A 16,261-nucleotide genomic window follows, 5' to 3' on the forward strand; every position below is an offset into this window, starting at 1 on the left:
TTTGGTCACATGTCCCTTGGCAAGTTTCACTGCAATAAGGCGCTTTTGGTAGCCATCCACAAGCTTCTGCTTGAATTTTTGACCACTCCTCTTGACAAAATCGGTGCAGTTCAGCTAAATTGGTTTGTTTTCTGACATGGACTTGTGTCTTCATCATTGTCCACACGTTTAAGTCAGGACTTTGGGAGGGCCATTCTAAAACCACAGAACTTTCCTCCAGAAGGTCTTATCTTTGTCCATGTGATGTCAGATGAAACAAAAATTGAGCTGTTTGGTCACAATACCCAGCAATATGTTTGGAGGAGCAAAGGTGAGGCCTTTAATCCTAGGAACACCATTCCTACCATCAAGCATGGTGGTGGTAGTATTATGCTTTGAGCCTGTTTTGCTGCCAATGGAACAGGTGTCTTAAATGGGACAATGAAAAAGGAGGATTACCTCCAAATTCTTCAGGACAACCTAAAATCATCAGCCCGGAGGTTGGGTCTTGGGTGCAGTTGGGTGTTCCAACAGGACAATGACTCCAAAACACAGGTCAAAAGTGGTAAAGGAATGGCTAAATCAAGCTAGAATTAAAGTTTTAGAATGGCCTTCCAAATGCCCTGACTTAAACGTGTGGACAATGCTGAAGAAACAAGTCCATGTCAGAAAACCAACAATTTTAGCTGAACTGCACCAATTTTGTCAAGAGGAGTGGTCAAAAATTCAACCAGAAGCTTGTGGATGGCTACCAAAAGCGCCTTATTGCAGTGAAACTTGCCAAGGGACATGTAACCAAATATTAACATTGCTGTATGTATACTTTTGACCCAGCAGATTTGGTCACATTTTCAGTAGACCCATAATAAATTTATAAAAGAACCAAACTTCATGAATGTTTTTTTGTGACCAACAAGTATGTGCTCCAATCACTCTATCATAAAAAAAATAAGAGTATAACTTATTGGAAACTCAAGACAGCCATGACATTATGTTCTTTACAAGTGTATGTAAACTTTTGATCGCTACTGTAAATCCACATCGTTCTCCAAGGTTGTGGTGATTGTAGAAGTTCAGGTTTTGAGTCCAATTCTCAAAATATCAATTCGGGAACTGAAAATGCATTCTTCTACTTGCAAAAATCACTGCCTGCCTCACTTTGAATATGCACACCCAACCTTAACCCATCAAATGTGAACGCTGAGAAATGGAAGGATACTCCTTGCGTGGCTAAATTAGCATACAGCTGATTGTTGTGCACATGAGTGAAAAGAAGCTTTGGCAGCATTGCTCCACTCCCTCTTTGTCTTTCTTTAAGAGTGAACGCCATATGCCCCCCCCCTACTGGCAGGTGTCACGAGGCGACCTCTGAACCCTCGCAGGCTGCTTTTTGTGAGCGAGGTTTGCATTATGTTGTGGGCTGCCAGGCAGTTGTCTAGACTATTTGGGGCTCAGGGTAAAGGAAAACAATGAGACATCTCCTGAAGTATTGTACTTATAAGGCCAATTAATCCCAGTCATATCGGAGAAGAACATGTCCCCAATTAACACATTCTTTACAAAACAATGTGAAGGACAAGTGTGTTTCTTTGACTAAAAGTATGTTCACAACACCCAAATTTGAACTTTGTTAGTAAAAATGTTTTAAAAACACAAGCAACACAAACAAATTTGTCAGTAGGATTTATCTGTTGTTCACTGACGAATCTCCCTTTGTCGTAATAAAAAAATTATCCAATGATGGTTTGTCTACAAAATTAAAAAAAAAAGTTTTACACCTTCTCCGTTATAGTACAGCGTATCAATTCAAAAAAAGGAGTGGACAAACAAAGCATGTTAAATGGTATTTATCCATTTCATTAGTATGTATCTATTTTTTATGCATTAGAACAAATATTTTGTCAATGTGACAAAAGATGTCACACGTAGCCACTCTCATAATTTTTTTTATAAGAAGTCAAATTGAAAATGAGTATTCACATTTTTGATTGTAACATGATTTTGATTCACATTAAACATTACTTTTAGCTGTGGATGTATCACTATATTTACAACACTCATGATTGTGGGCAACTATAAGGGTAATGCATCCACAAGTTCTCGTTAAGATACAATTAAGGTAACAAAAAAGCCTGAAAATCACCACCGAAAAATTGTTACTACAATAAAAAATCTATATACATTTTTACTTCCTTGGCCCAAGCCACACCCCCTTCACAGGTTATCAAATATTTAATTTTGCACGCTACTTTTACAAACAATGACAACAAAAATGGGAAACTTGTGAATAAAGGACTTTACAAGAATGTCATTAAATAACATACTATTTATTGTTTTAAAATAGTCTTTTTTTGTTCTACAGACATAAGTTAAAGGAAGATCTTGCAGAAGCGACAAAATATAAACACCTTTTTGTTCATTTAAAATACTGACATTGATATAGCAACAGAAGGAAGGTTAAATGATAAGTGATGAGGATAACAAGGTGTGCAACAGCCATTATTAAAGCAATGCCCTTCTGTATTATGTCAACCAAAGATATAGAACAAAAAAAGATGGTAGCATTAAAAAGCATTGTGACCTGGCATCGTTACTCTCCAATGAACAGTATGGACAGCAACTATATTACTATTTAATAAAATATGAAAAACATTCCAGAGAATGCTATAAACCCAATTTTAACAAGGATTAAAAAAAATATTACTTTGGTTAAAAAATAACGTGTAGGATTAGTTTTCCCTTTCTGTAACCAGCAGAGGTATTTTTGCACAACTGTACTATCCTGGGGTAACCTTTGGAAGAAAAAAAATAAGTGGATAATAAATGTCACTGGCAGGGGGGGCAGAATGTCAATGTGACAAAAGATGTCACACGTAGCCACTCTCACTTATAATTTTTTTCATAAGAAGTCAAATTACATTTAATATTAAAATAGTCATTGTCAAGATAGCAAAAAGTCACTGTTTTTCTGGGTAAAAAGAATTTAAAACGAAAACAGTGCAGATTTCAAGGCATTCAGGACATGTCGCTATGCAGTATTTAGCGGAAGAGACATTTCTTTTAAAGTTTGCTGTACAGGAGCATTTTTTGAATCTCCTTTTATTAATTCGGAACAAGTAAAAATGCGGCGCCGGTCTCGTACATTCACACTCAACTCGCGCACTTGCAATTGCGACAAAGCGTGAAGTGCGCTCTCGTCAGGTTATGGTACTTTTTGTAAAAAAAAAATTAAGAAAGGAAGGAAAGCTTGTGACCAAAGCAGCAGCAGCGGCGGCGGCATCACTAAGTGTGGAGCGCCCGCAAAAGCCTGATGTAGAAGGTGAAAACCCAGTGGTGAGACTTGTATTGTTATTAAAAGAGTCTGTAGTGGAGCAGGCCAGGCGCCATTTTGTGATACTGACCACGCTCTCCAGCAGCAACTTTGATGTTTGTTTTTTTTCACGGTACAAACACACACATAAAAAGGTCATCAATTTGAGGGAGGGTATTGCTATCTAAAATATAAATCACTCCTGCAGCTCACAAGTGCTTTGTCGTGTAACCACGTCTAAAAATAAAAAAATAGGGAATCACGTCAATAGAATGGCTTTAAAATACATGACAATTTAGGGAGTCCAGGACACAGAGGCAAAAAGTGACGGGCGGGGAGGTGGCGGAGACGGCCGTTTCAGTGTGAGGTCGTCTAAGGTAAGTATTTGTGTCCGCTTTCCTCGTCCAGCGTGAGGTCCACCACTTCTGGGGGGGACACCCAGCTAGACTGAGGGGAAACAGAAGTCCATAGCTGAGGCTGCTTTGTGCCGTGCGATTGCTCCACCGAGTTCTCTTTGCAAGAGGACAAGCTCTTGATCACGCCGCCGCAAGGATGGGCGCATCTGGAACACACACAAAAATTGTTCAACGTCAAATGTCCCAAAAGTGGAACACTTTATAATTTGACCAACATTTTGGGGGGAAAACTAGTAACCCTAAAAACCTCAGCACAAATCAAAAGATCAATTCACACTTTTGGCTTTTACTTTTTACTCATTCTAAAAGAAAGATCAGCCTCAACAAGAAGTGTTAACAGAAGAGCAACGCGCGAAGAGAATAGTTACTTGAATTTATTAATGGAAAACCCCTTGAGATGAAGCATCTCGTTTTCAAGGGGGACCAAAGACATTTAAAATTAACACAATACAGTACAACACGGGACAAGTTACACAACAAACAATTACAATCATTAGAGACAATTTTGCTCAGATACCTCTCAGCTCACACAACTCTCTCAGAAATTACAGTATTTACAATAGAATAACATAATGCAGTAAAATAAATAATAATATTACATTAAATTAAATTCCAACCAAGGGCATACTACATACAGTGGCATTCAGTTTTAATATAAACAAAAAGAGACATTTTGAAGGGACCAATGGTTGATTAAGACCTCAGAGAGACAGGCAGATGATTCCAGTCAAAGGGGGCTCTAAAAGAAAAGGACCTCCGGGCCAGCTCTTTACGCACAGTAGGGACAGTAAATGTAGGATATTGAGAGTGTCTCAGAGGGTAGGATGATGTAAAGGGCACAAGAAAACATTTCAAATATGCTGTTAGATTAAAATAAATACACTTGAAAATAAATAGAAACAAGTGTTACAGCCCTCGCTTGTCAGGATGGAGCCAGTTGAGCTGGGTGTGTAAATGACAGTGATGAGTTCTGTATGGACAACTTAAAATAAATCTACACAGGGTGTTAAACAAAACATTAAGAGGGTTAAGGTGTATATCGTAGGTATTAAAATAAACAATGTCAGCATAGTCAATAATTGGTCCAAAAAATTGAGAGATTATTTTCCTTACTTATTTTCCTTAGTTACTGTACTTGAAGTTGAGGTAGTTTTATTGTTCTCTTTTTTTTTAGTTTATTTCGAACATGAACACACTTACAGTATATCATACAATTGCATATCATTTCTCTTTATATCATGTCTGAAAAGGAGTAGGAAGAAGCAACGTTTATTTAATCCTACCCAATTCCCACTTCAGAGCGTTTACAAATACATACATTAATTTACTGTCTTCTTTTTGTAACACAATTGTATGATTAATACAGCAGTTCTTGTAATACAGTATATAATTAAGTCAGTCATGATAAACATACTGAGATGAAGAATATCCCATTTACAATAAGGTTGAAGGTATTTCTCATAATTCTTCTTCTTTGTACTATGTAAGCACTATTAATTTTAACAACCTCTTAAACTGGATCATATCAGTACATCGTTTAGCCTATTTGCTTAATCCATTCCATAGTTTAAAGGTCTACTGAAATTAAATTGTTTTATTTAAACGGGGATAGCAGATCCATTCTGTGTCATACTTGATCATTTCGCGATATTGCCATATTTTTGCTGAAAGGATTTAGTATAGAACAACGACGATAAAGTTCGCAACTTTTGGTCACTGATAAAAAAAAAGCCTTGCCTATACCGGAAGTAGCGTGACGTCACAGGAGGAAAGATTCCTCACAATTCCCCGTTGTTTACAATGGAGCGAGAGACATTCGGACCGAGAAAGCGACGATTACCCCATTAATTTGAGCGAGGATGAAAGATTTGTGGATGAGGAACGTTAGAGTGAAGAACTAGAGAGGCAGTGCAGGGTGTATCTTTTTTCGCTCTGACTGTAACTTAGGTACAAGGTCTCATTGGATTCCACACACTCTCCTTTTTCTATTGTGGATCACGGATTTTTATTTTAAACCACCTCGGATACTATATCCTCTTGAAAATGAGAGTCGAGAACGCGAAATGGACATTCACAGTGACTTTTATCTCCACGACAATACATCAGCGAAGCTCTTTAGCTACTGAGCTAACGTGATAGCATCTGGCTCAAATGCAGATAGAAACAAAATAAATAAATCCCTGACTGGAAGGATAGACAGAAGATCAACAATACTATTAAACAATGGACATGTAACTACACGGTTAATAATTCTCAGCCTGGCAAAGCTTAACAATGCTGTTGCTAACGACGCTGAAGCTAACTTAGCAACCGGACCTCACAGAGCTATGATAAAAACATTAGCGCTCCACCTACGCCAGCCAGCCCTCATCTGCTCATCAACACCTGTGCTCACCTGCGTTCCAGCGATCGACGGCGCGACGAAGGACTTCACCCGATCACAGATGTCTGCTATCCAAGTAAGTCCTCTTTGTTGTGTTGCTACAGCCAGCCGCTAATACACCGACCCCACCTACAACTTTCTTCTTTGCAATCTCCATTGTTCAGTAAACAAATTGAAAAAGATTCACCAACACAGATGTCCAGAATACTGTGGAATTGTTCGATGAAAACAGAGCAGTTTGTATGGTGACACATTGGGTACAAATACTTCTGTTGCCGTCGTGACGTCACGCGCATACGTCATCATACATAAATGTTTCCAACCGGAAGTTCAACGGAAAATTTAAAATTGCACTTTATAAGTTAACCCGGCCGTATTGGCATGTGTTGCAATGTTAAGATTTCCTCATTGATATATAAACTATCAGACTGTGTGGTCGGTAGTAGCGGGCTTCAGTAGGCCTTTAATTCCACATACGGATATGCTAAAGCAGGGGTGTCAAACTCAAATACAGAGTGGGCCAAAATTTAAAACTGAACAAAGCTGCGGGCCAAGGTTGAACAAATGAACCTTTTAATAGGGACCCAAACAAGTTTTGCATTGAATATTGAACCAGCAAGGCTTATATAACTTTATAGTGACATGCAAAATCGACTTTCAAATAATAATAATAATAATAATTAAAAAATATCAATGGCATATCAATTAAATAAAAATGTAATGCCTCTTTTCTATTTGCAGCCTTCGGAGGTAAATATCAACATTAACTTTTTCCACAGGCTAATAAATTTGAAAATAAAATAATGAATAAACCAACCATTCTGGACTTTAAACTGCTCAGTTTGCAACACACTGATCTAATCTGATGTGCCCAAACCAGATACCTGCCATTTTTTCTTGGGTGCTACTTCATTAATGTCGGGGCTCAGGCTTTGAGCTGAGGCAACCTTCATTATCCAACCAAAGTGTTCATCAGTCATTATATCTCATAGTCCAACCGGACCACAGTCTTGGGGGCGTGCCTTAAAGGCCTTTAACGTTCTCTACGAGCTGTCGTCACGTCCGCTTTTCATCCATTCTAACAACGTGCCGGCCCAGTCACAAGATATGTGCGGCTTCTGTACGCACACACACACGTGAATGCAAAGCATACTTGATCAACAGCGATACAGGTTACAGTTATGGTGCCCATATAAATAACTTTAACACTGTTAGAAATATGCGCCACACTGTGAACCCACACCAAACAAGAATGACAAACACATTTCGGGAGAACATCTGCACCGTAACACAACATAAACACAACAGAACAAATACCCTGAATCCCATGCAGCCCTAACTCTTCCGGGCTGCAATATACACCCAATATTCACTCCAAACAACGCCCTTGCGCTGTGGCGTTGTTCTTTTTGTCTTTACGTGTGTGTATGCTGAAGGTTTAAACTAGGAAGAGGGAGGGTCACAATGATTGAACGCAATCGCCCTCTGGAGGGTCTAAGCATCCACTTAACTGCAGCTTTAAATTGGATGAAAAATGTAATTTTCAATAGCACATACTTTGTCGTTATGAACAAATGTAACCACATTTCTGTTGCATTTCCATTTAAATATTGTTTTAATCAATTATTAAAAATTATGAATCGATTTAGAATTAGAATAAATAATAATTGCGATTCAGATGTGAAGACATTTTTTGAGCACCCCTAGCAGCCAAATACATAAGTAGGTCTTATTAAAAAATAAAAAATTGAAAGAATAGTCAAAATTTAAATCTTAAAGGTTAGTTTTTGTTTTGTTAATGTGGGGTCCAAAATGTCGTTTTCAATGGTTTTTAATAGGGCCTATTTTGTCATTAGGAACAAAGGCATCTGTTTTTCTGTCACTTTGCCAGTTAGGCCAATTTAAGTAACCACACAATTCAAGAAGAAAAAAAACTCAAAATATTATCTGGCAAATTCGACCTATACAGTGGTAGAGCTGAAACGATTACTCGAGTAACTCGATTACAAAATGTATTCGAGAAATTTTCGCTGCGTCGATAAATTATTATTTTTTTAACTGCATTTTGCCTCGTTAAGGCCATGTCCACACGAACACAGATATTTAATAAACGCATACTTATCTCTGCGTTTAGGCCTCTTGTCCAAATGCAGACACATACTTTTGTCCTTAAAAACGCAGACTTTTACAAACGCTGGCCAAAGTGTAAAGATCCAAAACTCTACTAATACATCACCATGTTGCTGAACATGTTATAATTCCATGAGTGTTGGGTTTCAGCAGCACAGGCGTGCATTCGCTCTTTAATAATGTTCCCAGGGCTCTGTGTACGTGCAGGCAGGTTTTAAAGATAATGTACATGTCATTGTGTACGTCTGGTATATCAAAATAAACATTATAGGAGGTGTAATGCCACCAAGTCAGATATTGCTGCTTTTTTCAGGCTTCTGATTGGACAAAATGTGCATGACAACAGGTGTATGTGTTTGTATTTAGACATATACAGTTTTGAAACTACACTTTGGTGGATGGAGATTGTTTTAACCCCAAATATGTGTTTTTGAAACTCTCTGTGTTCATGTAGACATGGCCTTAGGCTGCACCAAATAATAATATAAATAAATTTAATAAAGTCAAAATACAAATAAGGCAACAAGAGAAGTATGCCACACTTCTCTTTTGTCAAGTAAATTTGTACAGCCGATATGGGCATGTGCTTCAACTATATGATTTGCCTGAGAAACTGGACATTTTTGTTTATTTTTTTAAAGCAAAAATATGATTTATTCAATTACTCGATCGGGATATTCGATAGAATACTCGATTACTAAAATATTTGATAGCTGCAGCTTTATACAGTGGTCCCTCGCTACAACGCGCTTGAAATATTGCTGCTTCACTTATGCTAGGTTCACACCAACGGCGCTTTGACGGCGCTTTAAAGCGGCATGCAAAGCGGCATGCAAAGCGGCATGCAAAGCGGCATGCAAAGCGGCATGCAAAGCGGCGTTAAAGCGTAACAAAGCGTGATTAAAGCGTGAGGGTCGTAATGGATCGTGGGAAAGCTTGTAGTGAAGCGGGACATGCGGCAAGATCGCCAAAATTTTTTAAACGGTTTAAAAAAATTTGCCGCTCTGTCAAGAATGGAATAAAGCGCAGAGAGCGTATCAAAGCGTGAAAAAGCTCAGCAAAGCTTGACTCAAAGCGTAGGAAAGCTTAACAGATCTTGGTTCAAAGCGCGGACCCCAGTCGCCACCACATGCCACCAGACGACACCACCTGACACGACGTGACACGCTTCGCCACGATTCGCTGCGAACCTGTGACAAGATGTGCTACGCTTTTATCAAGATCTGAGGCCCTTTGATACGCTTTGGTACGCTTTGATGGCGCTTTGGCGCGAATGTCGCCGCTTTGATACGCTTTGATGCCGCTTTGATGCCGCTTTGATGCCGCTTTGGCGCGAATGTCGCCGCTTTGATGAAGGATTGACACGTTTTGGCGCGAACGTCGCCGCTTTGATGAAGGGTTGACACGCTTGGTGACGCTTTCTCACGCTTTGATACGCTCTCACGTATCTCACGCTCTCACGTATCTCACGTCTCACGCTCTTTCGCGCGCTCCTATAAAAGCAAGAGGGCTGCCACTGGAGTATCATTCATTGCCTTGACTCTGAAGAAGAAACATCCAAGTATCCTGCAGTATCCTGAAGTATCCTGAGTATCCTGAACCTGACAATGGGACCCAAGAAAGGTAGAGGTAGAGGTGCAGCAAAGAGGAACCAGAGAGGGACAGGCACAGTTGAGGACAGGTCTCCAACACCACCGGCAAAGTCTCCAACACCAACGCCAGAGCCAGAGACAGAGCCTGAGATGCCAACCATCACACCTGCCCGCAAGAAACGTAACAACAAACCCTATTATTACACTACACTGACCGATCCACAGAAAGAAGAGGTCATTGACTGGCTGAAAGCTCATCCCGCCTTGTACGCCAAGCGAATGACTGAGTACAAGGACACACACACCAAAGACAAGCTATGGGAGGACAAGGCTGCTGAGATGGGTGTTGCGGTGCAAGCACTCAGAACCTTCTACAAGTCAAACCGTACCCAGATGAGCCGGCTCAAGAGGATTCTGGGCAAGTCCAGCGACGGTGCGGAAAGAGAAGAGGACGTGTCTGCCACGGACAAGTGGGTGTGGGAGCAGTTCTCCTTCCTGAAAGACCACATCGAAAGTGTGGAACGTCGGAACGTGGTGAGCATCCGTGGTGGGAGCGCAACACCAGCAGCAGCAACAGCCACAGCTACTGGGCCAGCACTACCCCCACCAACACCCATCAGCATCCAGTCTGACTCTGGGTCAGACTCACAGTCGACCGTTGAGTCTGGGAGAGTCTCCACAGAGAGTGTCGACCTCAAGCGAACTCTCCTGGACTTCATGTCTGGCAAGAGAGGTGGTCCCTCCACCTTTGCCAGACATACACTACCGTTCAAAAGTTTGGGGTCACCCAAACAATTTTGTGGAATAGCCTTCATTTCTAAGAACAAGAATAGACTGTCGAGTTTCAGATGAAGGTTCTCTTTTTCTGGCCATTTTGAGCGTTTAATTGACCCCACAAATGTGATGCTCCAGAAACTCAATCTGCTCAAAGGAAGGTCAGTTTTGTAGCTTCTGTAACGAGCTAAACTGTTTTCAGATGTGTGAATATGATTGCACAAGGGTTTTCTAATCATCAATTAGCCTTCTGAGCCAATGAGCAAACACATTGTACCATTAGAACACTGGAGTGATAGTTGCTGGAAATGGGCCTCTATACACCTATGTAGATACTGCACCAAAAACCAGACATTTGCGGCTAGAATAGTCATTTACCACATTAGCAATGTATAGAGTGTATTTCTTTAAAGTTAAGACTAGTTTAAATTTATATTCATTGAAAAGTACAGTGCTTTTCCTTCAAAAATAAGGACATTTCAATGTGACCCCAAACTTTTGAACGATAGTCTATAGATAAGGGTCTGGCACAGCTTCCTGGGGACATCAAGAGGGCCACATAGATGAAGCTGATGTCAGTCTTGCACGAGGGACAGAGGCAGGCTGAAGAGCGCCAGGAGATGCAGCAGCAGCAGCAACAGTTCGCCCCAATCCAGCCAATGCAGCCACCACTTCAGTACCTACCAAGCTCCACCAGCAGGCAGTACCCCCCCAGAATGGTGTCCCAGAGTCCCCAGTGGCAGCCTCCACCATCACAGTGGTCAACCCAGCCGATGCCAGGTCAACAGTCCACCAGTGTCTGGAGCTCCCAAGACCCACGGGATATGCACAGCCAGTACCCTGCCCTGTACCCACCGCCATCCACTTCACAGACAGCAATAACATCACCCATGACCTCCCCCACCATCCTTGACCTGGACACGGGGGCCAGTAGCACACCCCAAGCAGACAAGAGCAGCGACCTGAACCTCAGTGACTTTGTCAACACCCCGCCATGACCACTGCAGGGATAAACACTGTGCCATCATCTCCTGTGAAGCGTGTTGAAAATCAGCCACCTCCACCTGGAGATGATCCTACAACTACAAATAGGAAGTGACTGTGACATTGACTAGTGACATTGAAACTTTATGTAAAACCAACACAGGATTACAAATCCATTCTCTTTTGCATCATTGCCTTTTTTATACAATGATCATTGTTTCTGTACTTCTGTTAGAGTTTGCTGTTTGATGTTACAGTTTGACATTACTGTCTATAATTTTTCTGTATGAAAATGTAAACAAAAATGGTTCTTAACTTTCTACTTTGTGGACAATGTTGATCCACTCTCTTGTATCATCTCATACAACATAATGTACCCTTTGTCATATGAAACCCACATTATGTAACCTGATTGGTGAACAGTGATACTATTTGTGCTTTTTTGTTTGGTCAAGTTTGTTGCTTGCTGTACATGTTGATAACGACTTCCTTAATAATAAAGAGAATATGTTACGTTTAAAAGAAATGCCTTTTATTATTGTCAACTAGCATAAAAAATGAAAGAAAGATATTTATTAAGGTGACAAAGAAATAAAAGAAATGATATAAAACATAATATAACGAAAAAAAAAGAGAAATTGAAAAAATAAATATAAAAAACGTGTGGAAAACAGTATACTGAGTTTTTCACATTTTTTTTTAACTTATTTGTTTATCATATTTCTCTTTTTTATTACATTATGTGTTTTATCTTGTATATAATAAAACAAAAAGAGAAATCAAATAAATATATAAATCTAAAAAATGTGGGGAAAACTTGGTATACTGAGTTTTTCACATTTTTTTCTTACGTTTTTTCTTAGTTCCTTTTTTTCTGTTTTTTTTCTTATTTTTTTGTCATATTTCTCTTTTTTATTATATTATGTGTGCGCACGCAATTTATTCATCAAATTCACAAAATAATGATCACAGCATCTTCCAAATTGCACATAATTACATAACAATATCACATTTCAAAGTCAATATTACAAATTAATGTTCATAATGTTCATGACACATTAGTCTTCATCTTCAGACTTCATTTACATCATCAGCATCGGACTCAGTCCTCTCTTCAACTGCAGCTGGAAGTACAACACCAGCCATTATTTGCTGACATTGAACAGCACCCAAAGACAAAGTATTCTCTTAGATGTTCTCTCTGCTGTCTGGCATCCACAGTGGCGCGGTTTCCCCTTGCAGGTGGCTGTGGAACATCTTCCCAGTGAGGTCCCTGTCTCCAGGCCCCTGGTATGAAGTTGTCCTCTTCATCCTCGTGGTCCACCTCATTTGCTGCCATCACCACCCTCTGACTCAGCAGGTTGTGCAGCACCACAGCAGTCTCCACCAACTTTCTGACATTCTCTACCTTCTGTTCCAGTGTTCTCAGCAGGCACCTGAACCTGTTGGCCAGTATGCCGAAGGCATTCTCCACCACTCTTCTACCCCTTGAGATCCTGTAGTTGCAGATTATCTGCTCATCTGTCATCCCTCTTCTACTGTATGGCTTCATCATGTAGCTCTTCAGGGCAAATGCATCATCGCCCAGGATGAAGTATGGAATATCTGGCTCTGTTTCCCCAGGGAGAGGGCATGGTGGTGGCAGCCCTATGGACCCATCTTCTAGGCATTCAAAGAGCTCAGAGTCTGTGAATATCTGGGAGTCAGACATGTGTCCTTTACCTCCAAGCTCAATCCAGATGAACTTGTATTCTGCATCTACAAGGGCCAGCAATGGTATGGAGAAGAAACCCTTGTAGTTGTGGTAGAGACTGCCTGTGTTTGCTGGCTTCTTGATGGCTATGTGCTTTCCATCCAAGGCACCAACTGCATGGGGGACATTCCACCTATTTTCAAACTGGTTTGCAAGGTTTCTCCATGCCTCAGGGGTTGTAGGTGGGTTGAAGACTTCATCTTTATATGCCTCTATAATGGCCGTGCACACTTCTGGAATCAGCTCTGATATGGTGGCGATACCCCATCTGAATCCATATGCCAGTGACTTGTAGCTGTCTCCAGTGGCCAGATGTCTCAAGGTGATTGCCAGCTTGAGGCCAGCTGACAGCGGGGGCCTGTAGTTAGTCTCCTGCTTCTGGATGACTGGTGCCACTCTCTCCAGGATCTCATCGAACAACTCAGGGGTCAATCTGGTGAAGTTTTTGAAGGCAGCAGGGTCTTCTAATCTGAGATGTGTATCCAGGAGGGTAGTGTAATGACCATAATGCTGTCTTCTTTCTTCAGTCAGCCATGGCCTGGTCCAGCAGCTCCGGATAAACGGTTTTCTCCCTCCTGCTCGTCGGTCAACCTCCCCTTGTCTTTGCTGTTCTTCCTCCCTCTCCTCCGCCTCAAGGGTTAAGATGTAGTTATACAAAAGGGAGACAAACATCATGTCTTCTTCGGATAGATCATGCTCTGGAACACCTAGAACTTCTTGATCTTGTTGCTCTGCCATCCTGTTCGGGAGCCAAAGATGCAATGACTTTGTGCATATGCTGCATCTTTATATACCGCTGGAGTGACATCGGCGACTTCTATAATTCCAATGCGTAACAGAGCGTAACAGAGCGTAACAATGCACAACAGAGCTTGATAATCGTGTCAGAGCCTGATTTAAAGCGTCAGGATCGCATCAAAGCGTAATAAAGTTCAATAAAGCGTAATAAAACGTATCAAAGTGTGATTTAAAGCGTATCAAAGCGGGATCAAAGCGGCATCAAATCGTGAGGAACGGTAACAAAGCGGGAAAGAATTCGTCCCCCCAAAGCGGCAACTAATTCGTATCAGAGCGTATCAAAGCATAACATTACTTCGGAGATCGGGATATTCGTGGAAAAATTGACAAAAATGACGCCGCTTTGCTCGCCGCTTTAAAGTGCGGCAAGCGGCGTTGGTGTGAACCAGGCATTAATTGCAGATTTAAAAAAAATAAAAGTTAATGTAAGCATATTGTGCAAATTTTGGCCATAAATTAAGTGTTAAATGAAGTTTTATTTAGGTATTACAGTGTATTAATTCCTAGTATAATATTGTGTCAATCGATAAAAGGTATTCACCAAGCAAAACTATTTCGGGTAAAGGGTCGCTCCATGCTAACAACCACACGTGGCTAATCTTGGCGCTGTCAAGTTGACCAACTTTTGGCAGACAAACTTTTGGATGCACTTTATCTTCAACTCCTGCTTCATCAATAACACATCTCCACATTGGTTAGACTTTGATACCAGCGATATCAAAACACAACAGTGGGACATAACATTAGACATTAGCAGGCTGAGACTGCTATAAATCAGCTGTCAACATGCCCGGGCCAAAGTGGAAATAAATTCTCTTGATTCAAGGCGCACTTCAACTTTGACATTAATAACACAGCTTTGGTGTGCGCTATGTGGAATAACAATGCATGGCACAGAATGCTAACAAGTAAAAATGATGCTAACGACCGTAGCTGCGATTGTTATCCAAATTTTTGCAAACAACACAAGCCGGTGGTTTCTGCACGTGGAAACCTAGTTCTAAAGGAGGAATTACCCAGGAAGTGATAAAGTATTTCCACGTAGTGGGCGGGTGATGGCGATAGTAATGACGCTTGGAGGATTCTTTGGGCTAACAGTGAGTACCGTATTTTTCGGAGTATAAATCACTCCGGAGTATAAGTCGCACCGGCCGAAAATGCATAATACAGAAGGGAAAAAACATATATAAGTCGCACTGGAGTATAAGTCGCATTTTTGGGGGAAATTTATTTGATAAAACCCAACACCAAGAATAGACATTTGAAAGGCAATTTAAAATAAATAAAGAATAGTGAACAACAGGCTGAATAAGTGTACGTTATATGACGCATAAATAACCAACTGAGAACGTGCCTGGTATATTAACGTAACATATTATGGTAAGAGTCATTCAAATAACTATAATATATAGAACATGCTATACGTTTACCAAACAATCTGTCACTCCTAACCGCTAAATCCGATGAAATCTTATACATCTAGTCTCTTACGTGAATGAGCTAAATAATATTATTTGATATTTTACGGTAATGTGTTAATAATTTCACACATAAGTCGCTCCTGAGTATAAATCTAGGAAACTATGAAAAAAACTGTGACTTATAGTCCCAAAAATACGGTAAGTAGAACACAGTCAAGACTACTATATTGGGTGAAACAAGTGTAAATATGACTATTTGGGTGTTATTTTATAATGTGAAAACATTTTTGAGAAGGTTGGGAATATTTTGTTTATGCTCTACAAAAACATTCAATCAATCCTACCTACCTTGCGAAAATTTGCCCACTATCAATTAACTGTGACAGAGAAGGGACGACTGTACTCCTACATACAACCAAATTGGCATTAAAAAGAACAACAAAAACTGAATGGGACAAGATGAAGCGTGCGTTTACCGAGCTTTGTCTTGAACGCCCACAATCTCCACCTCGCTGTCCGAGGAGGCGATGTTAATCTGGCCCTTGTGGTGAGAACAGCTGTCCTTGTTGCGCGCCACCTCCATTTGGCCTGAAACAACACAGAAACGAGCACAAATCACACACTGTGGAAGAGACAGGGGTGGAGCGTCTGACAAGGGGAGGGGTTGCGGCTTCAGGCCCCGCAGCTGCTTAGATACAGACAAGACAATGATGGCTCAAAG

General features: G+C 40.6%; 1 protein-coding gene across 2 annotated transcripts in view; it reads right to left on the bottom strand.

The window, feature by feature from the left end:
* Positions 1–2,033: 2,033 nt before the first annotated feature.
* Positions 2,034–16,261, bottom strand: part of ark2n (arkadia (rnf111) N-terminal like PKA signaling regulator 2n) — a 22,963-nt gene continuing 8,735 nt past the window's right edge. Inside the window, exons 4-5 of one of the 2 annotated variants that reach the window (XM_062031195.1) lie at positions 16,017–16,128; positions 2,034–3,851 (exon numbers count right to left, since the gene is read on the bottom strand). In XM_062031195.1, the coding sequence (XP_061887179.1) occupies positions 3,662–3,851; positions 16,017–16,128 (302 nt within the window). In that variant the 3' untranslated portion in view covers positions 2,034–3,661. Of the gene's footprint in view, positions 3,852–12,303; positions 14,061–16,016; positions 16,129–16,261 lie in introns of those variants that run through there. The other variant, XM_062031194.1, reaches the window with a different exon arrangement.

The sequence above is a fragment of the Entelurus aequoreus genome, linkage group LG21, assembly GCF_033978785.1.
Source record: "Entelurus aequoreus isolate RoL-2023_Sb linkage group LG21, RoL_Eaeq_v1.1, whole genome shotgun sequence".
NCBI classification, from domain to species: domain Eukaryota; kingdom Metazoa; phylum Chordata; class Actinopteri; order Syngnathiformes; family Syngnathidae; genus Entelurus; species Entelurus aequoreus.